The sequence below is a fragment of the Otolemur garnettii genome, unplaced genomic scaffold, assembly GCF_000181295.1.
Source record: "Otolemur garnettii isolate 467f Iridium unplaced genomic scaffold, OtoGar3 scaffold00039, whole genome shotgun sequence".
NCBI lineage: Eukaryota > Metazoa > Chordata > Mammalia > Primates > Galagidae > Otolemur > Otolemur garnettii.
Genome location: NW_003852434.1, coordinates 5,158,659 through 5,185,230, shown reverse-complemented (window position 1 = coordinate 5,185,230; position 26,572 = coordinate 5,158,659). Strand labels below are relative to the sequence as shown.

General features: G+C 35.6%; 1 protein-coding gene across 1 annotated transcript in view; it reads right to left on the bottom strand.

Annotated features, from left to right (window-relative positions):
- Positions 1–26,572, bottom strand: part of WDFY3 (WD repeat and FYVE domain containing 3) — a 290,805-nt gene that overhangs the window by 132,889 nt on the left and 131,344 nt on the right. Inside the window, exons 6-13 of the mRNA XM_023513344.1 lie at positions 26,171–26,332; positions 19,985–20,177; positions 18,087–18,273; positions 16,020–16,186; positions 10,685–11,152; positions 9,595–9,696; positions 7,799–7,992; positions 899–1,356 (exon numbers count right to left, since the gene is read on the bottom strand). Coding sequence (XP_023369112.1) covers positions 899–1,356; positions 7,799–7,992; positions 9,595–9,696; positions 10,685–11,152; positions 16,020–16,186; positions 18,087–18,273; positions 19,985–20,177; positions 26,171–26,332 — 1,931 coding nt within the window. The remainder of the gene's footprint in view (positions 1–898; positions 1,357–7,798; positions 7,993–9,594; positions 9,697–10,684; positions 11,153–16,019; positions 16,187–18,086; positions 18,274–19,984; positions 20,178–26,170; positions 26,333–26,572) is intronic.

The following is a 26,572-nucleotide window of genomic DNA, read 5'->3' as shown; positions in this document are numbered from 1 at the left end:
AAAAATGAGGTACACTAGCTAGAATAAGTAGAATTCAAAGGAAAACAGGTTAAATTTGAATACACCGATTTATATTGCCTTTTCCTAGGACACTACACTGTTTCATATTTCCTGTAAGTTAATACATATGCATCTTTCTTTCAGATAGGGAAAAATAGAAAAGTTTTAAAAATATAATTTCTTACAACTTTTCTTATAATATTTTGACTTTCAAATCTAAATAGTAAGGACCCAGAAATCTTGTTAACAAGGAAGAATTATCTTAGCAAATATTTTTAAAAAGTAGTCCTTCCACCATAAAGGATACAAAACTTATTAAAAGCTCTATCCAGTAGTTACTTGAGCTGTTTATGCCCCATGCCTATCAAGATGACTGGCCATGTGACAGGTTTTATTAAATGCTGGTATAATGAAGGAGTAAATGAGTCTGACAGGCTCTTGGGCTGGGGGTCAAGACACCGATATGTCTCTTAAGGAGCTATATCATTTTTTGAGGGTTATGAAATGTGGAGAATCACAGAACATCTGGAAATGTGAATAATTATAACATGTTCTGTTGATAATAAATATCAGTAAGTCCAGATGCACCCCATGTTTCTGATGTTAAAAAGGAAAAGAGAAAATAGTAAACACCGCCATTAAAAGAAGCTTCACAGAAACTGTTTCACTGAATGCAAAACAACTGAACCTGAATTCCCAAATAATACACAGGTGTCTATGCTAAAAAACTTGCCACCAGAGCAACAGTAATATTCAAAAATAAAAGGACACACCTCAAGCAAATAGGAGAAAAGATTCATTTGTTTTCACTTTCTAATGGGTAAGCTGTACTTTACGTCTTAATGCTGAAATCGTGCTTAGCATACCCTGTAACTGGGAGGACAGGACAGAGGCCTACCTGTCAAAAGAGTCTGTGGCTACTTTGTAAAGATAAATAAAGAGTTTGCTGCAGTGCCGTAAAGTGGGTGACACCGAGTCCATTGAGATCACGTCTTCCTCTAAAAGTCTTTGAAATGGTTGTGTGTTTGAGGGGAAGACATTCATGGCGCTTATTTTTCTTAGGTCTGAGAAGCAGCCAAGAAATCGAACGGCATCTGCCAACTTCTCATACTGAATCTCTGTTTTGAAGAAGTGAGAGTTGGCCGGCTCATAGCGCATTGCTGCAGTCAGTGTGCAGAACACAGTGTGGAGGAGCTCAAACACTTGGTTCTGGTTCACTTTCTCCCAGCCGTTCTTGGGGGGAGAGCTCAGAGATCTTTCCATGGCAACAAGCAAGGAGGTAATGTACACAAATCCTCCAACTTTCCTGAAAACTGTTCTTGAGCGATGGCTTTCTCGAAGGACTGACAGGAGGGCCTACAGGGGAAAAAAGACAAAACAAACAAAAACAAACATAATCTGAATTTTTTATAAAACTGTCAAGCATAGATATCAAGGAGTATGTATTCTGTGAACATCTGATATAAATGTTTTTGATATGTACCCAATAAGCAGCTCTACAAATATTTTGGTGATTAAAAAATGCCATTTAAAGACAGAAGATAATTTTAGAAAAGCACTATCACACATTCTTTGATTGAATGGGGCTATATCCAAATCTTGGCTAAAAAGCTTTTCCAATGTCTTTAATTAATAATGACATGAATGGGTTCCGTTATCAAATAAGTAAAATATATATACTCTTCTAATTTTAAACAATCATGAAAAGTTGTGACTCTATGTGTATATAAACTGATTTATTCTAGGAAGGATCAAAGAGATGGTCAGGGAAGCCACAATTGGAGGTCTTCTGATTCATATAAAAGTGACCACACTCTCATGCTTCAGAAAGGGACATCAGAGGGTTATTAGACAGTCTCCCTTGCAAAGTCAACTGCAGCCTGAGGGCTGAAAGTATGTCCTCACCCAGACACCTGCACGCTCTAAGAAATAAAACCTACAGTAAATACATAAAAAAAAACTTTCATAACTTTCAGTTACTGTCTGAACTGTCATACTTTCAACTTGGGTTATTATTTTTTAAAACACATTACAAAATCACCTGATCTTTTATTGAGTACTTCTTCTGGACTAGACATTCTAAGTGCTTTTATGCACTAACTTATTTAACCCTCTCAACAAACTTATGTGTTAGGTATCATTATTATTCCCACTTTATAGATGAGGAATTGAGGTACAATGTGTGGTATAATTTTACAGCTGAAGATTATTCAGCTTACACAATGGTAAAGGCAGGACTTAATCTCAGGCGGTCTTATTTCTCTACCCATGAACTTAACCTTTACTGCCCCAAACAGTAAAGAAACTTGGTATGTTTAGCTACAATGGACTTCTTTTCTTTTTCTTTCTGTTAATCATAGCACAATGAGTATCTACTTTTACTTAATATATAATTTATAATCTTCCTAATTGTTACATTTGAAAAAGTCATTTTATTAAAAGATGTCACACATTTGTAATGGTATCTGAAGAATAAATAGGCTACGTATGGGTTGAGTATCTCTTATTCAAAATGCCTAGGACGAGAAAGTTTAAGATTTCACATTTTTTCAGATTTTGGAAATGTTTGCACATATTAATACATCGTAAGGTATCTTGTGTAAACACAAAATTAATTTATGTTTCTCGTATATGTATATATGTATACGTGTGTGTGTGTGTGTGTGTAAATACCCTGAAGATTATGCTCAACTTGTCTATATAGTTACCTTTTTGACATGTATGGCTTCAGAAATTATAAGGCTTTTGTTGTATATAACTATGTCTTAAAAGACAAGAAATACACAATCTGTGTGTAATAAAATGTAAAAACAGTATAGTTCTTTCATTATTCTGCAACTAATAAATTTCCATATTAAATAGTATTTGGTTTCTATGTCCTGAAAAATTCAATGAAATATATATAAATACACAATATTAACTCATACCCACAAAAGATTTAAAAAATTTTTTTCTTAAAAAAAATCTTATAACTTAGCCTAGAGATAAAGTGCAATGGCTAGAGCCAGAGTGCCTGGGGTCAAATTATATTACAAAGTATTTTACCATATCAGTTACTTAATCTTTCTGTGTCACAGTTTCCTCTTATATAAAATGGAAACAGTAACAATAACTAACCTCTCAGGAAATACACATAAAACACTTAGCAAAGGGCCTGCCATATGAGCTCAGCACTACCATCAATATTCAAAACATACTGGGAGAAAAATACAACAAGTATTATTTCATAGGTGAAGAAGAGTGAGTTTAGAGTTAAAAGAACATGTACAAAATATCACTGAGCATTATGACAGAGGTTAGAAAAACCACTGCTTACGAATCCTCAGTCCAATATCCTATTATACTATGTACTTCCAGATAGGCCAAGCACCTACTTCCTCAAAACTGTTACCTGTTGGCACTGTGACATTATTACAGCATAATCTCAGTATCTGAAAATTTTCCAACACCATGAATAATTTCACTTCCTACTTACATGAATGTCGATAAGTAGCAAACATCAAAATTATGATATCTGGACGCTGCATGATTAGACAAAATTATCAGCTACATATTCTTTTATTTGCATAAATGATACATACAATTAAAATTATGCATCAGCAGATTCACAAAGTATGATATGTCATGAAATTTCAGGTTTGCACACAAATATTAATAATTACAAATTCAATCACAAAGGTCTGTGGTATGTGTCAACTGAATGGAGCAAAAGGGGAAATTTAAACTGAGATCTTAACTCCTCTGTACTGCCTCCCAATACTGCCTTGTGCCCTCAAAGCAGAATGCCAGAGCTGGCTCACACTGGTCCTTAAGAGTCAACTGCCAGATTTTTAGAAATTTTGTGGGCTAGTTGTTAAACACACAATCAAAAATTGAAAATTAAGTTATATAAATTTACAACTAAACAAATTATTTACTTATTTTTAGTTTTTTTGGAGATAGTGTCTCATTCTGCCACCCAAGCTTGATCATAGCTCCTTGCAGCCTCAAACACCAGGATTCAAGAGATCCTCCCACCTCACCATTCCAGGTAATTGAATTACAGGTTAAGCACTACCACACTAGGCTAACTTATTATTTTCTAGAGATGGGGTCTTTCTTTGCTATCAGCTGCTCACAAACTCCTGGCCTGAAGTGAACCCTCCTGTCTGAGCCTCCTGAGCAGATGGAATTACAGGCTTGAGCCACTGTGCTTGGTCCTAAGTAAGCACATCTTGGCTGCCGCACATCTCTTCCCAATAAAAGCACATCGCTTCCCTGGACTGTGCCACAGCGGGAGTATTTAAACCAGGGGAATCCACACGTGCAACACTTTAGGGCCGTCTGCTGCCCAGCTCCAGCCCCAAAGGCAGTTATTAACCAGAACAACACTGCCTCACAGACAGTCAATAACCTCTTGTCAGGTCTACCTACCACTATTTTAAAGATCAAATTAAAATATATGTCGAAACAGAGGGCAACCTTAACATCTTTTAAAGCCATCTGTTTTCTCCCAACAATTCCCTCAAATATACAAATATCCTTCAAATATGGGCACAAATTGGGGTCAGATTAATCCTGATTTTAAAACAAAATGTATATTCAAAATTGTCGTTGTACTCCATCAAACTATGACAAAATACATGGGAATATGAAGAAAGAGCTAATTTTTCACTGTTGATGTGAAATATAATTGAATAAAACCAAAGGAAATAAGAGAAATGACAGTCCTTATTATATCTGTGGCTGGAGTGGGATGTATAGGAGACCAGGCTGTGCCACCCCAAACATGAAACTATGGCATAAGAATAACTTTAAACTAAAGGCAACTGGGAAAAAGCAGATACAAGAAAAGCTCTCTGCCCTCACCCCACATGCCTAAAGCAGAAGATAAATTTACAAAGGGTTCTGTTTCTTCTCTCTACCAGGAAGGACAACGTTTCATCACGGGAAGACAAAGCCCGACCCCCATCGGCCTGGAGAAGTCACCGGAGGAATGCACATAATAAACTAACCTTTATCTACCATTTGTTTGCACCTCACAATTTGTCGCTTATCCCTAAAGTCCTTTCCCTTTGTCTTGTCATTAAAAATCTCCCCTTTGTTGAAGATGCCATGATAGTCTCCCCACCCCCTAATCCGAGGTTTTGCTTTCTGCAGTCTCAGTTACCTGTGGTCAACCTTGGTCTGAGAATATGGAATGAAAAATTTCAAAAATAAACAATCTGGAAGTTTTAAATTGCACTTTATTCTGAGTATTATGGTGAAATATCGCAAAATCCCATGCTTCTGTGAATCCTCACTTTGTCCAGCACTTCCACACCTGCCCACTGGTCAGTCAATTATTAGAGCCACTGTGGAGGTGTCCTGGTGCTTGTGTTCAAGTTACCCTTATTTTACTTAATAATGGCCTGAAAGTGTAGGAGTGAGGATGCTGTTAGCTGTTAATTATGATTGTTGTTAATCTCTTACTATGCCTGATTTATAATTAAACTTTATCACAGGTGTGTATATATGTATGTTTTGGGGAAAAAACATACAGTGGTCACTACTATCTGCAGTTTCAGGCATCCACTGGAGGTCTTTGAAAATAAGGTGAGGAGAATTCCCGTACAAGTTGCAGTTGTAAGTCACCTCTGAGAATTAGTTATTTTTCCTGGGCATCTCCTGTATAAGCATGAGGTAGACATATTAATAATCTTCCGTTTGTTTTTTCTTGTTAATCTGTTTTTTGCAACAGTGGTCAGTCTCAGCTGAAAACACAGAGGTTAGAGGAAAAACTATTTTGTCCTCCTCTGTGGGTGAGAACACTAGGAGGGGGAGTCGGAGAGGAGGAAGGCAGGTCACAAGGGCCTTGGAGGCCAGGATAGGCATGCTACTAGCTTTCCACCTGTTATTATTTGACACAATTTTAGAGTTGAAGAAAAATTATAAAAACAGCTCAAAGAATTCACAGATATCCTCTGTCTACTCTCCAAATGTTAACATTGTACTTGATCTCTTTCTCCATTCACTCCCCTTTACCATTAAAAGCTTCAGTGTTTTTCCTAGAAAGAAATTTTCTTCTTGACCCACAGTACAGTGATCAAACTCAGAGAATTAACATTCAAAGAATACAATTATCTAATCTACGGGCCTACGTGTGTTTTTGCCAAATCCCGGTAATATCCTTCAGCAAAAGAAAATCCAGGGCCTTGCACTGTATTCACTAATGATTTCAGCCTCTTTACTGTCAAGTGGTTCTGAATCATTTTTCATTTCATTTTTCAAGAGTACAGGCCAGTTATTTCATGGAAAGTCTTTCAATTTGGCTGCACCTGACATTTTCTAATGATCACTCTCAGCTGAATTCCTGGCTGCATGTCTCATCAGGAGGCACAGGCTCTTCATTTGCCCCATCACCGGCAAAGTTAACTTTGATTGTTTGGTCAAGTAGAGTCGACTGTAAAACTAGTATTTCACCACTTAATTAAAAAGTATCTTTTAAGGACATAATTTAAAACTATTAAAAGTCCTGTCATTCCTCAAACATTCACTGACTATCGTAAGCAGCCAGTGATGACTTTTATCTGAATCAATTATCGTTGTGAGAGTTCAAAATAGTAATTTTCTTTATTTGACTTTCAGCAGTAAATAAGAGCTTTTCCTCCTCTCTCCTTTATTTGTTCGCTTGAATTTACTTATTTACTTCTTTTTAAAGGCGAAATTGTTTTCTGTATTATTTAATTTTTTTTTTTTTTTGAGACAGAGTCTCAAGCTGTCACCCTGGGTAGAGTGCCATGGCCTCATAGCTCACAGCAACCTCCAACTCAGGCTCAAGCGATCCTCTTGCCTCAGTTTTTCTATTTTTAGTAGAGACAGGGTTTTGCTTTTGCTCAGGTTGATCTTGAACTCATGAGCTCAAGCAATTTACCCACCTTGGCCCCTCAGAGTGCTAGGATTACTGGCTGAGCCATCACACCCAGCCTATTTAATATCCTTACTTATCACCCCTTACATGCATTTCTAAATTCACTTGTAAATAAATTAAAAGTGAAACATGTAATTATAGTTTGATTCTAAAAGATTCTTAGATAGAAGTATCAGTGATCACAGTAAGGTGGGAGAATGTGTGTGTGTGTAAATGTTTGTAAAGCACAATGGTGCTGTGGAAAGAGCATGGTACTGAGATGTAGGAGTCAGGGCTACTGCTTTACAGTTAGTACCATAAACATATCCAAGCTATATGATCTCTCTAAATTTAAGTTTTCTCATTTGCCAAACAAGGTGCTACTCAGAAGATTGGGAAGGAATAAGTGATATAAAAGTGTATGTAAAACTTCTAGTATATTGTTTGGTATCTGCTAGAATACCCATCATATACACACATATACAGAGGTGTGTATAATGCTGCACACAACATAATATATATATTAAGTGTTTCTTAAGGTGCTACACTTCATGAATATACTATTTAATTTAAAGAATAATTCCTGTAAGCCAAGATAGTTATTGTCAAGTTTTATCAGTAATAAGTTAATATATACTGAAAGACACAAATGACTGGGATTTTTCCAAATTTCATCAGTAAAGTTGTAAGGATTATTTAGAAATTTGGGTTTTTGAAATTTCCCTATCTCTAGTTCCAAAATAAATCATTTAAAAAGAGTCTGAAGGGGGTGGTGCCCATGGCTCAAAGGAGTAGGGCGCCAACCCCATAGGCCGGAGGTGGTGAGTTCAAACCCAGCCCTGGCCAAAAACTGCAAAAAAAAAAAAAAAAAGAAATAAAGAGTCTGAAGTTTTTATAATAAAAGAGTAGAAACACACTTATCAAACTTACCCTTAAAATGTCAGTCTTCAGCTGCAATTCTGTTGGTGGGGCTGAGTGCATTAGCCCCAGGAGAGTGCCCATGTCATCGTCCCCATTCGGAGAGAGCACCAACTGCTGGATCGTCATCAGGGCGTGCTGCCGGCACTGAGGGTACTTTACTATATTATGTACACATCTTGCACCTCCAAATTCGCGAAAAATTCCTTAAAGGACAGAGAAAAAGCACCACGTGGGCTAACTTAAAATGTTCTGAGACAAGTCAGATGAATTGAAAATCAATTCTTTTTGTAGGTATGCTTAACCAAAGGAACATACATAAAACCTACACCTATTTCACTATCTTACAATATAAAATTGCACTGTGGATGCCAGCAAATTCATTTGCCCATTTTCCCTAGATTTCGTTAGTCATGATTAACACCTTGATATGTGCACCACGTCTAAATTCTTCAAATCTACAATCTTCAAAAATTACATAGGGAGATACTAAGAGACCTGAAGCTGAAATCAACTTGCATAAAAGGCTTTCAGACAAACAATACTCCAAATAAATGAGATTTAAGATGAATGAGGCTTTCAAAATAGTCACAAGAAAGGAATGGAATATTTTACCATAGGAAAAATTACAAGGAACTAAAATTTTTAGGCACACAGGTAGTGCACAAAAACAGAGACAAATTCTGTAACAGGAAGCCTCAGTCACAGCACTCCTCCAAAGCCTTCACAAAGATTGGTTTAACACTCAACCCCTCCCATACAGAAGGTGAGTAGCGGGGCCCAAGTCGCACAGCTACCAGGCAAGGCAACAGGACACACAACCACGAGGCCCAGTTTCCGAGTGATGACACTGTTCTCAAACCAATAATCATCCTTGAGTATAAAAAAAAAAGGACAAGGTGACTTAAATCACTAACATTTCCTTTAACTAATTTTTCGACTCTTTTTGATTTTAGAACACCTTGTATATACAACTTTACTATAGTTTATATCAAAAAGTCTTCCTCTGACTGTGCGTGTTTGATCCTTTATAACTCTTACATTTCTTCTGACTCGTGTGCGTCAATTAGTTTGTTGAGTGAATAACTCACAGTACATTTTGCTGCAGCAGCCACAGTTCTATTTAGTGGCTTCCTATTTACTAAGTTTGTAAGAATTATATAACCTTATGGTGAGTCTAAGTCACATGCTTAAGATTCAGCCCATGAGATTTGTGACATCCTTTGATTACACAAAAACTGTGATTAGATATGTCCTGGTTGCCAGTGAGGGCCAATTAAATAATCATAATGGTAAAGTGTTTTTTAAACACTTACTACAAGCAGAGCACTTTTTTAAGTGCCTGAGATCACACAGCTAGTAACATCTTTCTTAACAAGGAAAAGAAAGACTACAGGAAAAGAACTGTGGGAAAACATTTGGCACTTTGGGAGACATATCAAGTAGAATTGTCCAATCCTCCCTCTGCAACCTCTGGGTCTGTGGTCCCCAGCCCTGTGGTCCCTCAGCTGTAGACTGGTATTGGGCCATGGCCCTCTTAGGCACTGGGTCCATAGCATCATCATCTAAGTGCCACCTCCTGTCCCCTCTCCCTTCCCACTCTAGTCTGGGGAAAAACATGAAACTAGTTCCTTTTTCTTATGGTCAAAAGAATTCTATTCTTAGGGACATGAATGTGCCATCATAGATTGAACAGATTCAGTGCTTACTCTGATGTGATAGGAGGACTTCAGAAGTGAGAATCGCCAGAGAAGATGTAACCAGGGAATCTTGCGCACCAAAATTGTGCATGTGGCTTTTTTAGTTACCTGCATTTGTGTTTGATCCTTGAAGAAGCACTGTCAAGGTCTCCATAACCAACAAAGCCAGATGTTTTTGGTCTTCCATTGAACTATTATTTCGTGAGTCCCCTTTGAAAAAGGTTCAAAGATCCAAATTAAACGATACGATACGATTACTTTTTCTTGATTCAGTTTTAACAATTTCTTTAAACATAATACATGTGTCTAACATTTGGCAACAGTAGGCTCAAAATCAATCTTAACAGATTTTATTTCGGTATAGCTAGAAACAGTTACCTAACAAGTATAAAAAACAAAAAGGCAAGGCGGTGCCTGTGGCTCAAAGGAGTAGGATGGTGGCCTCATATGCTGGAGGTGGTGGGTTCAAACCCAGCCCTGGCCAAATCCCCAAAAAACCCCAAAAACAAAAAGGCAAAAGTTGGAGATATATAATATATATATATATATATACACACACAGCTCCTTCTCATAGGGGGTTTCCTAATAAGGAGGTAAAGAGGAAAGTGATACTTTTATTTAAATCATCAGAAAGGAAAAAAAGTTTATGGATAATGCTACTTATTCAACTTACATTAATTCACATTTTACCTACTAATTGCCAGATACTACCGTACTTTTATTGGATTTATCAGATGGATATATAATGATAACACCTGTATGTATATAACATTGTTAAATACTTATTTACTTGTGCTGTCTGATTACTAAAAATATTTTGAGGTAACTACACAATTAATTATATGTACTACTAATAATTAATTAATTGAATAATAATCCAATTGTGTTCAAAGATTTTTACAATTCCCTCTGGGAAGCAGAAAGTCACCAACACTAGTCATGTGAGTCACACGTGTTCCTCTTCAGTTTTCACCTTCCCTTAAACTCTCTTCCACTACAGTGACAGAATTCTAGGCTCTCCTTTCACGATTCCCTAACAGAGGCTGAATATAAAAGTCAACTTTGGATGTTCTCTAGCGTGTCATAATAATACACTTTAGGAAGTCATTCAAATCCATAACAAATGAAAGGCAAAACCACAAACATCCTCCCCGGACCCCTTTGTCAAATAAAAATAAAAGTACGGAAAACGCTTTACCTTGTTCATTGAGTGCCTGAGTGGGATCCTTCAAGAGGGCAGCATATTTATGTAAAAGGTTGACCATGACCTCCAGAAGTCCCACCTCCCTGAACACATCTTTAAATATGCAGTCATGTCTTGTAAACTTAAGAAGTGTTTTCATGGCAATAATGCTACAGTAGTAAGAAGAGCTAGACTTCAGGAGGATACTAACACTAATAAGTTCTTTACAGGGGATATAATTTAAGCTAAAAACCACAAACTCCAACATCTCGAAGTATTTGTTTTGTACTTCTGGGAGTTTAGAAATCTTCTCTGCAAACTGTGACAGTGTGTGCTGTGACTCTAGTATGAAATAATTGGCATTGTCAGCCATATAAATATTTGTAATGGCATCGAGGATGATTTGGGCAAGGAAGCTGGTTTTTGCTTTTAAAAATGCATTCTGAAGAACTGCAAAGGCCTGGATGTTTCTCACACTGTGACCTAAAATAGAAAACAGAACACAAAAGTAGGAGCTATGTGATATTTTAATCATGGCAAATTAGTTTGTTTAAAAACATCATGAATTGTAACACTTATCAACTATTTGCTGAGAAAACACCCTTTTTTTCACAAAAGTTCTTAGTTTTCTTCATCATGCTTATATTATTTAATTAAAAATAACAGATTAAACTGTTAATTCATCATTGTGAATACTGCAATTCAAGAATAGTATATGTTGAAAAATTAGACTGTTAGGAACATATGCAAATTATACTGGTCCAGAGTTTGAAAATGTGTGGTGGTGTCACATTTTATTATCTGTAAGATTGACTTTGACTATAAGAATTGTTATTTCTCAAGTTAAAACGATTTTTTTGGTTAACCAGTTATTGGGCTTGCCACCGGCAGGATTGAGGCGGGGGTTTGGGGGGGAAAAATTCCCTTCATTTCCATTTTTTTATTTTATTTCCCCACTTCTATTTTTTTTTAATTTTTACTTTGGATTTTTTTCAACTTAAAATTTTATTTTATTTTTTTAATTTTTTTTTAAGGCATTTTTTTGGTTGGTTCTTGTTTTTTTTTTTAATTTTTTGTTTTCCAACCGGTTCACTTGGAAAAAAAAATCCATATTCATGGTTCAGGTGAAACAAATTAGTGAGAACAACTACAAAAAGTTAACATAGAAAGCTGTATTAGAGGTACATGAAAACAAGTAGTTTGTCTCTAGAGACTGACCCCAGTTAACAATTATTAGGAGTTTTTGGTATTTGGAAGAGTGACAAAAAAATTAATACAAAGCTTTACAGAATAAGCTGGAATTTAGAAAAAGATAAACATAGAACTACAAAAAAACATAAAAAGGTTAAAAAGATTCTTCAGAAATCCTGGCTACAGCATTTCTAAAAATACAAAGATTTTAAAAAATCTTTAGCTTATATATAATTTAAATTATCAGGTTTTTATTCCAAGTGGGGCAAATACCAAAAAATTATCTTTATTTCCAGGGTCTTATCCATCTGGATAAGCTGGTTATTGGTTACCTAGAGATAATAAAAAGTGGAGATGTCCTCAAAAGAAGAACCTCTCAGTCGGCTTCTTTTTTAATAACTGACATGATTATTGAACTCTTACCTAAGTTCAAAGGACTCAGAATAGCAAAAATGATTTTAGAAGGGAAGAACAAAATTGGTCTTTATTTTAAAAAGATAAAGCTACAATAATCAAGACTGTGTGGTATTGGCTTAAGGACAGACACATAGATTAATTAAAGAAAATTCAGGAAGAGTCCTGGATACATGATCATCCATGGTCTTATCCTGGCACATTCAGATATAAATGTGGAAAAAAATAAATACACACTTTCTACCCCGTGTAACAATTAACTTAAAATATATCATAGACCTTAGTATAAGAGTTAAAATATAAAATATTGAAGAAAGTGATGAAAATATTTCAAATTGTATATGAAAACACTACACTGTACCCCATGTTTGCATTAATGTGTATAGCTACCATTTAATAATAAAAAAAATTGAAGAAAGAAAATATTAGAAGAAGAAAACACTGGAAAAGACCAGTGAATTTGGATTAAATAAAGATATCCTTAGTAGGGGAAAAAAATCATCAAAAAATATTTTAAAAATAAAAAATTAGACTTTATCAAAATAAAAAGCTTTCATCCTTCAAAAGACACTGGTAAGAAAAATAAAGGCAAGTTAAGAGTAGGAGAATCTAAAACATATAAACGATGAAGGACTAATAAAGGACTTAGCCAGATTATTAAAGAACCCTTATATCCGCAATAAAACAAGCAACCCTACTAACCATGGGCACAGAGATACGAACCAATGTAGAGATACTGCTGGCAACTAAACATGAAAAATGCTAACCTTCATTAGTCTTTTTTAAAAAACAAAAGTAAAAAATAATAGAATGTCTAAAATTTTAAAAAGACCAACAATACCAACTGTTACTAGGACATGAAGTGACGAGGGCTTTCACACGTTGCTGACGTGAAGGTAAAATGAGACAGCCACTTCAGAAAGAGTCTGGTAGCTTCCCAAGAACTTAAGACACTGTAATCATATAAGCTAGCAATTCCATTGCCTGATATTTAGCTAAAAGAAATAAAAACACATGTCCACACAGAGACCTGTCTTAGATGAGCATCACAGCTTCACTTACTGTAGTCAAATAAATATCCATTAACTGGTGAATGGACACATAAATTGTGGAATATCCAAACCATGAAATACTAATCAGCATTCAAAAGGATCGAAGTTCCGATATATTAAAAAACATGGATAAATTTCAAAACAATATTCCCCCTTCACCATGGTTTCACCTTCTGCAGCTTCAGTTACCCATAGTCCAAAAATACTACATATTAACAAAATAGGAAATGTTATGAGAGACAGAGAGTGCACATTCACCTAACTTTTACTACAGTATGTTGTTATAACTGTTGTATTTTATAAATAGTTATTATTGTTATTCTTTTTTTGATATAGGTTATCCCTCCTGTCACTCAAGCTGGAGTACAATAGCATGATCATAGCTCCCTGTATCCTTGAACTCTTAGGCTCCAGTGATCCTCACACCTCAGCCTCCTAAGTAGTTGAGACTGAAGGGGTATGTCCAGCTAATTTTTTCATTTTCTGTTGAGGTGGGACCTTGCTATGCTGCCCAGGCTGGTCTTCTGGCCTCAAGCTATCCTTTGTGTCAGCCTCCCAAAGTGCTGAGAACACAGGGGTGAGCCAACGTGACTGGTCTATTGCTGTTAATCTCTTATTATGCCTAATTTATAATTCAACTTTATCATAGGTATGTAGGGCATAGGTGAAAAACATAGAAGTATATATAGGGCTTAATTCTATCTGCAATTTCAGGCTTCCACTAGGAGTCCTAAAACATATCCTCCACAGTTAAAGGGGGGACTACTGCAATCTACGGAAAATGCTCCAAAATATATATATATTATAGATTATAGTTTATGAACTTCTAGGAAGGACAAAACCAAAGCAGATAAGTGGTTGCTGGGTTAGTGTGGGAGTGGGGAGGACTAACCTCAAAAGGAATGAGGAAACTTCTCAGAAGGATGGGAATATTCCATGTCATAACTATGGCAGTGATTAAACAACCATGTACATTTGTCAAAACTCATCAAATTCAATATTTAAGTGGACAGATTTTAATGTACACAAATTATGCCTCAATACTGCTAACATAAATAAAAGATGACATATTCCATACTCCATTTATATGGAATATAGCTACCTCATCTGATTTCTGCAATAACCCTTCAAAGTAGGCCTTGGAAAAAATAGATAATTTTGAGTTATACAGGCAACACAAAAAACAAAGTTTGACCTATTCATTTTATAGAACATTAAGCCAATTTTTCTGAATAAGAAATTGATGTTTATAAAAGTTATATCACTCATGACTACACGAATTCTTCTTAGGGCAACATCCTTTCTAGTAAATTTGCTTTCATAGAAATTATGTCACTTGACTCTCACCATAACTCTGGGAGGTGCCAGGTTATCTAAGTGCCTGTTACAGATGAGGAAAAAACAGGCAACTCATGTAGAAGATTAATTTTGCTATGTTAATTCTATTATAAAATTATGCCAATATCAAGGTGAGACTGATTAATCAAATAAAACAACAATAAAGTATGAAACAGGATGGACACTGGTGAACTATTTTCCATTAACTCATAAGGAGTTAATGGGAATATTCAAGCTGGGGTCTATTAATTACTCTAAGTTTTCTGAGAGACTTCTATCTCTTTCCTTAATGTTAAATAAAATGAAACCTTGACGTGCTCATGGAAACACACGTGGATTTCTCCACACTTACTGCAGAGACTCATTTAAAAGGTCCCATACGACCTACACACTGAGGGGATAGCACATCACACAGAGCTTGCTGGAGCCATCTATTCTCACTGATTTAGAAGTTTCTATGGTTTCTATGTCATAAAATGCATAGATGTGTACTGTGAAATTTAAATAACCATGTTTGCATTTTATTTGCTAGTTAAATTTTATATGAAAATATCGTAACTCTATTAAATACCCAGTAAGTGACAATCATGTGAAAGAAACTACTGAAGAACTCCACACTCAGATTATTTTGAAATAGTTATTGTGCAGCTTAAAAAATTAAATGGACAATAAAACTAGGTTGCATGATTATGTCATTAAATGTTAACTCTGGATTCAACCAGATGAAGAAAAAAATACTGAAGGGAAAAAAAACAAAGAGAGATGCTTGTGCTTGTACTGAACAATTAGAGACTTCTCTTCTTGTCCTCAGGTCTTAAACAATATAATCACTATTTACATAGCATTTACATTGTATTAGAAATTATCAGCATTCTAGAGGTAACTTAAAGTATACGGGAAGATGTACGTAGGTTATCGTCAAATAAGGCACCATTTTATATACTCAAGAGAATTGAATATCCATGGAGTTCAGCATGTGTAGGACCAATCCCCCATGGATACTGAGGGAGGACGATACAGAGATCAGAGTGTGAATTATACTTGATCTATATAAAGTAGAAATGCCTGGAATATCATTCTTCAAAAGAAGTGTTTGGATTACTAAATTGTTTGAATGTTAAGAAATACTATAATAAAAATCTCATTGTTTTTATATTTTTATAATATTTTCAAGTATTTAATCTGCTAAAGATTATAACTCAAGAAATTCTTATATAGTTAAACCATAAAAAGCACAAACTTTAATGAAAAACAATATGGTATTTTCACACAAGTAACATAAAGAGCAACGAAAGTAAGACACATTTATTTTTTATTGCTTTGAGTAACACAGAATAAGGGGGAGAAAGACTCGCCTTTGCCTGCAGGTTGAGGTACCGCGAATCCAGGCAATAGAAAGGGTGCCCCTGTGGTAATCCCGGCTGGCTTTAGTTCATTGACACCATATGTTGTTAGAGAAGTTATCAGATTAACCAGATCTTTCAAGGCATCTTTCGATTCAGCCTCTTTTGCTTGTTCCAACCTAGAAAAAGTACGATTTAGGTAATAATTTTTCTCTTGTGTTGTATTCTCAAATTTAATACAAGAAGTACTTTTCAATTTTATGTAGAGTAAATAAATGTATAAGGTACTTTGAGACATTTTGAAAGAACACAGGGGTCATCAGGGAATTATCCTTTGACCATGGCTTTACAGAGAACCCAAATATCTTTCTTAAAGAATAAAATTTATTGGGTTTTTCTCTTTCAAAGAAGCAATTATTCTTATTAAAATAAACTTGGAGAAGGTACAAAAGTAGGCCAGGAGGAAAAGTATGGTGAGCCTCACCACCACTTTTAACATTTTGATATATTTCTGAAACATGTCTTTTTTAATGTGAAATGTGCACTTTTTACAATATTTATTCTTTTATCATGTAATCTCTTTTTTTTTTTTATTCACTAGTACAATACGTGTGCCTTGGCACATTAGTATAAGCCATCCATAAATATGTTTGCCATGGTCATGCAGAGCCAAACACAGATTTGGGGAGGGAATGTGGGAAAGCCAGCTGATTATAGTAGCACTAAAATACATAAAATTGTGTCTACACTTCCAGTTACACCTTAAGGATCAAAAACTAAAATGAAATTATTGTGTCAGAGTTATCAACATTTTTAAGAATCTTAATATCTGGGCCAATCTACATTCACAAAGGATTGCAGCAATTATCACCACACTGTTAATGTGAAGTTGTTCCGTCATCCACTCTCATATGTCTTCTTTTACAAATGAGAATATAAATGCCAAACTGTGTTCTTTGGGGTTGCCTAAAATTAACTAACAGCTACCAGATTGAATTGGTAATAGGAAGATTAAAGCCAGGTGCAGTAGTATGTGCCTATCGTCTCAGCTACTTGAGAGGCTAAGGTAGGAGAAATGCTTTAGCCCAGGAGTTCGAGGCCAGCCTGGGCAACATAGCAAGACCTGTCTCTTAAAAAAAAAAAAGAGGAAGACGAAAAACAGAAGTTCACAATATCTTGGCTTATGACAGATAAAATGATTAAAAAAATAAGTAATAACCCAAGAATAGCTAAAAGGGAAATAGTATTTCCAAATAGTATTTGTAATGGGCTACTTTTATAAATATTTAATATATGCATGTACCACTTGGAACAGAAAAGGAGGCAAGTGAAACATTTTGGACTAATGTGTTTTATACATACATTTGTAAGATTTCAGTCAATCTGCATAATTACTCTTCTTATTAACTACATTAATACAAACACTATAAGTACTATAAAGAATGGTCAATATTATAATTCAGCAAGAAGAGTTAATACTTTACATAGATGTTAAATAGTTAAAGAAGTTATCAGATTTAAACTCTTTGCTCTCAGTTCTTAAAAAAGAGCAGATTTATTCTTCAGAGTTATCTAACCTCTGATCCACCCTGCTTTGGGCCTGCATTTACTAATTTATTTCCAAGTAAACCTTTTCTTACTTTCTTTTCTTTTCTTTTTTTTTTTTTTGAGACAGTCTCAAGCTGTCACCCTGAGTGCCGTGACATCATAGCGCACAGCAACCTCCAACTGTTGGGTTCAAGTGATCCTCTTGCCTCAGTTTTTCTATTTTTAGTACAGGCAGGGTCTCACTTTTTGCTCAGGTCTCAAATCCGTGAGCTCAAGCAATCCACCTGCCTGAGCCTCCCAGAGTGCTCGGATTACAGGCGTGAGCCACCGCACCTGACCTAAATAAACTTTTTCTATTTTCTTGGCAAAAAAGGAATAAAAAGAAGGGAGCAAAGCGAAGTAGTAACCCTGGTATACATGAAATAAGTTTTCATTGATTCCAGTTCCCTGAAATCCCAAATTACATTATTTTCTTCAATAGGAAAGTCTGAGTAGACATTTAAAATTTATTCTTAAATCATAGGGTTTTACCTAAGCAAGAGATCACAAAGAAAATTATATCCTTGCCATATCCGAAAATCATCCAGAAGTGTTTGCGAAACATCACTGGAATCTTTGAGGAAACAAGACAGCCCAGCAAACATTTCAACAATTTCTAGGGGAGACAGGTCATCTGATTGCTGCATATTCTGAACACACGTAGATAAACATTCTTTCTCTGCAAGAGTAAGGAATTAAATAAACAGGTATTATTTACATCAGTTGCTTAAGCAAATTTTCTTCATTCTTAACTGATGTTTAATAAAACCTTAAATTTCAATCTATCTACAAAATATTATGAAATAAATGCTACACATGTGAAAGTATATTATACAAATTCACGCAAAAGTACTATACTACCTACCTATAAGGAGTTAAAAAAAAAGAATAATGTAGAAAAGTGTTGAAAATAGGTGATATTATATGCACATGTAATTATTTTATAACAAATTTAAACACAGCTATATCCTATCACTCACTTTGCATATTTATGGCATTTTAAAAAATACTTTAAATTTAGTGAAATTTATTTGTATGAAGAAACTCAATGGCAATAAAAGTTAGGATTTAACACAGGAATTGAAGGAAGAAAATATTTAATGACTAACTCAGCTACTAGGTTTCACATATGTCATTTAATGAGTTTACTAAGTAAACCAGCAGTTGTATTAGTTATTTTACATGAGTTTCAGGAGAGTAATATACATGTGGTCTTGTCTTGACTTTAAGGTTGGTTCTACATAAGTTTTTTTTTTTTTTTTTTTTGAGACAGAGCCTCAAGCTGTCCCCCTGGGTAGAGTGCCATGGCATTACAGCTCACAGCAACCTCCAACTCCTGGGCTCAAGCGAGTCTCCTGCCTCAGCCTCCCAAGTAGCTGGGACCAAAGGCACCTGCCACAACGCCCGGCTATTTTTTGGTTGCAGTGGTCACTGGTCATTGTTGTTTTGGCGGGCCTGGGCTGGATTTGAACCCGCCACGTTAGATGTATGTGGCTGGTGCCGTAGCCACTTGAGCCACAGGCGCCGAGCCAGATTTTTCAACTTAACAATGGTGCAAAAGCAGTATCAGTAAGTATTTAGTAGGAACTGAATTTCAAGTATCCATACAGTAATTCTTTTCACTTTCAGAACAGTATTCAATAATTTACATGAAATAACACTTTATTATAAAATAGGCTGTGTACTAGATGATTTTCCCACTGTAGGCGGACTTAAGTGTTCTGAGCACACTCAAGGTAGGCTAGGCTGAGGTATGATGTTCAGTAGGCTAGGTGTTTAAATGCATTTTTGGCTTAACTAATACTTTCAACTTAAAGATGGGATTATTGGGATATAATATCCCAATATCACAACTCCATTGTGAGTTGTGGAGCATTTGTGTATTTAAAAACTACACCATGTAGATAGTCCAGTATTATGTATAAATCAGACAGACATAATTTCTCCTCAGTGCTGATAAAGATCTACCTAATTCTACCTATGCTTCATCAAACACATTATTAATTGGATACTTATACATTACTTCAGAAAGTCTGATAACCATGTGTGTAACATTCCAAGAAAACTCTTTTCTTCAGTAAAAGAAAAAAATAGACTATGGAAAAGAACTTACATTACATTATGACTGAATATTTACATAACAATGAAATTGTATTACCTGTAATACAACATGTAAACATGTTGTTTGAAATTTGAGAATTTCTTAAATTTAAAATACCACATAAGTAACAAAATAATTTTTTTTTCCTGGAAAATGTGTTTTTTAATTTTAAGAACAATTCTTGCAAATTCAATAGATAAAAACACATTAAAAAACAAATCTGTCATCAAAATAAGAAAAGTTGAAGAAATTGAGAATACTTAAAATGATTATATAAAGAGATATTCACCATGAATATACTTCACTACATTGACACTAAGACCATGACGGGAGATGGTCATAAGGACTTCTCCAGCACTCTTTCTCCAAGGCAGGTTATAGGGAGGGCACCAAGAAGTTATTGCACTGAATAGAAGCTGGAGATCATCTTTTTGAGCCAGTTCCTCTGCCGGAGAAACAAAACTGCACAGTTTCACTAAGATCTAAAAAACAAGAGTATATAAGCAAAAGTCAAATAATCCAATTTAGAAATGGGCAAATAAGCTGAACAGACATGTCTCAAAAGAAGGCTTACAAATAGCCAATAGGTATATGAAGTGCTCAACATCACTGATTAATAGAGAAATGTAAATCAAAACCACAATAAGATATCATTTGACTCAGTTAGAATGACTATTAACAAAAAGATAAAAAATAACAAATGCTGGTGAATATATGGAGAGAAGGGAATTCTTATATGTTGTTTGTGGAAACAGAAAAACAGTAGGGAGGTTACTCAGAAGACTAAAAATAAACTATGATATGATCCAGTGATCCCAATGCTGGGTATAGACCAAAAGAAAAGAAATGAGTATGTCGAAGAGATAGCTGCATTCCCATGTTTATTGCTGTGCTATTCACAACAGTCAAAATTTGGAATCAATCTAAGTGTTCATCGACAGATGAATGGGTAAAGCAAATGTGGTATATGTACAATCTAATACTATTTAGCCATATAAAAGAATGAAATTCTGTTACTTGAGGCAACATGGATGAGCTTAGAAAACATTATGTTAAGTGAAATAATTCTGGCACAGAAATATAAATACCAAATGTTCTCACTCATATGTGGAAGTTAAAAAAGTTGATCTCATAAAAGCAGAGGGTGGAATAGTGATTAACAGAGAGGTATGAGAGGAGACAGCCAAAGGTTGGTGACCAGATACAACAGTACATCCAGACAAGGAATAAGTTCTAGTGTTCTATGGCACCTACAGGGTGACTATTATTAACAATTAATTGTATGTTTGTAAATAGCTAAAAGAAAAGACTTTGAAGGTTCTGAACTCAAAGAAATGATAAATGTTTGTGGTAACAGACATGCTAATTATCCTGATTTGATCATTATCATTTTCATGTATCAAAACATTACACTATCCCATAAATAGGTACAATTCTTATGTGTCAATTAAAAATAATAAAAGCAAGGAGAAAATATCTGCAATCTATACATTAGATAAAGGGCTAAATCCAGAACTTATGAAGAACTCAAATCAGTAAGTGAAAACTAATGAGCTATTAAAAAGTAGGCAAAAGACATGAACAGAAGTTGTTCAAATGAAGATAGACAAATGGCCAACATATAAAAAAAATGTTCAACATCACTAATCATCAGGGAAAGGCAAATTAAAAGCACAATGAGTTGTCATCTTACACCTGTTAGAATGGCTTTTATTAAAAAGTCCAAAAACAACAGATGATTGCATGGATGCAGAGAGAAAGGAATCCTTATACACCACTGATGGGACTACAAAATAGTACAACTCCTACGGACAACAGTATGGAGATTTCTCAAAGAACTAAAAGCAGACCTTACATTTGATCCAGCAATCCCACTATTGGCTACCTACCCAAAGGGAGTCATTTTATCAAAAGGACACTTGCACTCAAATGTTTATTGTAGCACGATTCACAACTGCACAGATGTGCAATCAACCCAACTGCCCATCAATTCATGAGTAGAGTAACAAATGTGATGTATTTTACCACGGAGTACTATCCTGCCATTAAAAAATATGAATTAATGGCTTTTGCAGCAATATGGAAGAAAATGGAGAGCATTACCCTAAGTGAAGTATCTCAAGAAAGTAAAAACATATGTCTCTGGAAATCAAGCAGGGAGTGGGGAGAGCAGAAGAGGGGCAAAACCCACCCCGCAGGTACCACGGACATTACTCAGGTGATGGGCACACTTACAGATCAAATCAGGCCATGTAGCTAAACATTTGTAGCCTCTTAATATTTAGAAAACAAATAAATAAAGAAGTGCAACCCCATCCCACATAAGTACGTGTAAATAAACTAGTGGCTGAGGAAAGGGAAAAGCTAGAAAAGATCTAGATCTGAATATTATTTGAAAGTTCAGAGGGAATATTGAGTAATGTCATTAAGACCACAATGATTACTGTTCTTAGGCACCATTTAAAAAGACATCTAAAATTTAGATGTGTTTTATCTTACAATAATAAACCAACTCTAGTTTTATCAACTTACATTTTAAAAAACCTTTACTGTCCTTTCTTCACCCTATTTTTGCATATTTTGGCTTGAAACAGATTAAAACAATATTACTTCTCAAGGTTGACATTTTACTTTTTAATTTAGTTCTTGAATTCTTAGTTTGCTACAGGTGAAGTACAATTTTCTTCTCTATAAAGGACAGTTTTAGGGAGATGAGAAAGTAAAAATGGATCTTTAAAATAAAGATACTGTCAAATTGTTTCAATTTCTTACATAAGATATAGGAATATAGGAAATAATAAAAATCATCTTCATTTGAAAGTATTCTTTAAAATTATATCTAGCTGCTAAACCTTCTGTAGTTTGGCTTTCAAAGAAGACTCGGGACTTTTAAAATTCTGGAATCAGAACTTATTCCTTAACTATAATTTGTAAAATACTCACTACACAAGAGCTCACGTTAGTAACAGCCTTCTGCCTGGGAAATCCAGCTGTGGTTTCAGCCCTCAGTAGACTCTTCTTTCTAATCCCCAATTCACTGTCAGGAAACTTTTTTTCTCTTTGCTAACTTTTTCTCATCTAAATATTTTAAAATATGTATAATGTGAATAAAATAACTGTAATTTACAACATTACTTTTTTTCTAAAAGAAAAATCCTTCATGAAATTTGAGTACTTCAACATTAGTAGGCAAATTGCTAAATAGAGGTATTTGAAATATGTCTTTTTTTTTAATGGGGGAAAGGGGTTTTTTTTTTTTTTTTTTTAAGAGACAGAGTCTTACTTTATTGCCCTCAGTAGAGTGCGTAGTGTCACAGCTCACAGCAACCTCCAACTCTTGGGCTTAGGCGATTCTCCTGCCTCAGCTTCCTGAGTAGCTGGGACTACAGGTGCCTGCCACAATGCCCAGCTATTTTTTTGCTGCAGTTTGGCCAGGGCTGGGTTTGAACCTACCACCCACGGTATATGGGGCTGGCACCCTACTCACTGAGCCACAGGCACCGCCCTGAAATATGTTTATGTTTGGTCTGAGGAAGTTAAGTATTCCTTTTCCTATGTCATTCAATGTAAAGTAAAAACCTGCTTGAATACACAAGGTTTCTAATTCATGGCTACCAAATATCAGGCAGAAAAAAAAGTATTAATAATTCAGAAAAACAATACAATTGTTACATTAGTAAATATGGCACCCCCCCCTCCCCATGCAAATACAGTCAAGTTCAACCAAACGGTATATGCTTGGAGGGGCGTATTGATTATACCTCCTGCTAGTTCTGACTTTGCCTTACATGATTAGAAGGACAGATGCCGTTTCCCTAATTTCTAACATTAAAAATAAATTCAAGGATAATAAATTCCTTTTTTTCCAACTCAAATCCCTGTTCTCAGAAATAAACTGGATTTAATGATTCCTTGAATCTAATGACTCTTAAGGTAATTGGTTCCTAATCTTTATAGGCAAAAAGGCTTTTTCAAATAATCTAGTATAATCCTATCATTTTAGAGAATAGAAAATGGTTTATTTCTTCTTCCTTTTCTGCGTCTATTTGTGGAGACTGTTATGAAGTCTAATCAAGTGTGGCAGGCCAATAACTGGCCACATCAACAACAAAAAAAGCCTGCCTGCCTGCGTGAGGCAGCACCAAATGCTAAGATCCAGGAACCATCTGTCACATAACAATACTACAAACATAGGGATTTCATCTATCATAAAACATGTAATAAGCTCATCTCAATTGGTTTTCTACACAGAATGATAAAAACAGCATCTAGCGTGCAACGAGGAACTAAAACAAAGGAGGTGATGCAATGCACTGCAAGGGACGCTGAGCCAGGAGTTAGGAAGCTCGGCTCTCGTCACTGCCACTCATGTGTGTGCTCGGGATCACACACATGTAACCCAGTTTCCACAACTGTAAGTGAGGAGTTTAGTATTCCATGACTCCAGCATGCTAAAATTGAGTCCCACATTCGTGAAAGTTGGCACCTGCTCCTTTCAAATGCAGAGACAATTTTTTTACGTTTTAAAGAAGAACTCTGCTGTGCTTACTTAGGTAATGGATGTGTAAGATGCAGCACCCTTTAGACATCAGAAGTATAAAATTGTAGCTCCCATGTATCGCCTAAGGCATTAATTAGTTCTTCAAAAGGGCTTTACTGAAATCAGGCTGCTCTTCTAGACAGCAAACAGTGGTCCACCACATTCATCAGCAATATCTTTAAGCAGCTTTAATTTCTATGTGATTTATTCCTCTATTTATTCCCATGGCTATTCTCATCTATTGTCATTCAAGAGTCACATAAACCTGAGTTCTAATCCTATTTCTGCCACTTGCTCACAAGATCATTTGGGAAAAAAATAAAAGCTCTGAACTCATGGGGTTGTCTTGCAGATTCAGGTAAGAGATGTCAGCCAAAAACACAATAATCATGAAGGTGCTTCAACAAGGGTTCCATAAATATTTGCTGATTTAGTATTTTTTTGATAGTTCTCTCTTCTACTTCCTGCAATTGTCTTGAACCCCCCTCCTGTCCTTTCATCACCAGCATCTCTGCACAGCAGAGCAGGAGAGATAGTAACTCCAGGTGATCAAGCAATCACTAACCATACCTGTTCCTCCGTACCTACTCAAATCCACCGTCCCTTCTGCTCTCTTTCTATTTTCTCTACGCTGGAGACAAGGGCAGCAGTCAGTCCATCTGCTTTGTGCTGGCAGAAAACCACAGCTTTAATTTCATTTAGACCTCACAAAACCCTGTAAGTAGGTATCATTTTCATTTTGTAGGTAAGAAATCTGCACCCTAGGTGACATAATTTTAGAGAACTAGATTTAAACATGTTGCTGTGAACTTTCTTTATGATAAAAAACTCATAACACAAAATTTACCATCTTAATCATTTTAACTGTACAGTGTATTAGAGCTAACATGTACAATGTTGTACAGCAGGTGTCTAGAAATGTTTCATCTTGCAAAACTGAAAACTCTATTCCCACTGAACAATATTTCCCTTTTCTTTCCTCCCCTTAGTTCCTCTCAGAAACCACTACTCTACTTCCTGTTTTAATAATCATAGCTCACAGCAACCTCAAACTCTTGGGATGGAGTGATCCTCCTGCCTCAGCCTCCTGAGTAGTTGGGACATATAGGCACCCACCAGGATGCCTGGCTAGTTTTTCTAGCAGAGATGGGGTCTCATTCTTGCTTGGCTGATCTCAGACTCCTGAGCTCAAGCAATCCACCCGCTTCAGCCTCTTCTATGCTATGATTACAGGCTATGAGCCATTGTGTCTAGCCATAATTTCTTAACGTTATCAGAAATATTACCCAAATCTTAATTTTCAAAAAAGTTTTCCTGACTTGTTTTAGAGATGTTATTGATATATCAAATGTAGCTGGGCATAGTGGCTCATGCCTATAATCCCAGCACTTGGGAGAGGCATGAGGCCAAGGGTGGATTGCGTGAGCCAGAGCAAGACCCCGTCTCTAAAAAATACCCAGGTATTGTGGCGGGCACCTGTAGTCCCAGTTACCTGGGAGGCTGAAGCAAGAAGATCACTTGAGCCCAAGAATTTGGGGTTGCTGTGATCTAAGATGCCACAGCACTCTGTTGATCATGACCAAGTAAGACTCTGTTTAAAAAAAGAAAAATAAAGAAAAATAAAATAAAATAAATAAAACCCACAACCCTGCTTGAAATAACTCTTTTAAATAAAAAGATATATCAAACATAATATTAGTAGCTGGATCTGTTCAGAGAAACAAACTTTCTAATAATGCCTCACTCAAATAGTCCTCAATAGTTTAATATTTTTCTGCAGATTCAAGAATATGATAATCATACAAGATAACATAATATTAAAATACAAGAATGACATACTATACAGAATGGGATATGTAGTATACCTATTTGAGAAATGCACTCATTTCACTTTCAACAGAGCCATGTAGATCACCAGGTACAGCACCTTCATACCTGTACAAAAACTTTCTGGAGTAGTCCTCGACGTTCTGCTAGAGGTAGCTCGTTCTGTGCACCTCCAACTGCCTCAGGCACATGTGGAAGGTCAAAAAACAGATATAAACATTTAACCAGGGTGGAAGGCACTGACATCGTTGTCATGCAGTCCACGGTTTTCTGGAAAACAAAACCAATAAATAAATGCATAGACAGATGGATAGACAGATATCACTGTCATTGGTACTGCTGAGTAACTTATCAATGTATAGCCTGAAAGTCATGTACCAAGATAACTTTTTAAATTCATCTAAGAATTTAAAATGACTACATGCTGAGAAATACACCATTGCCCGTTTAGACCAATTTGCTTTAATCTAGTTGTTCTCGGCTTGGCGCCTGTGGCTCAAGTGGCTAAGG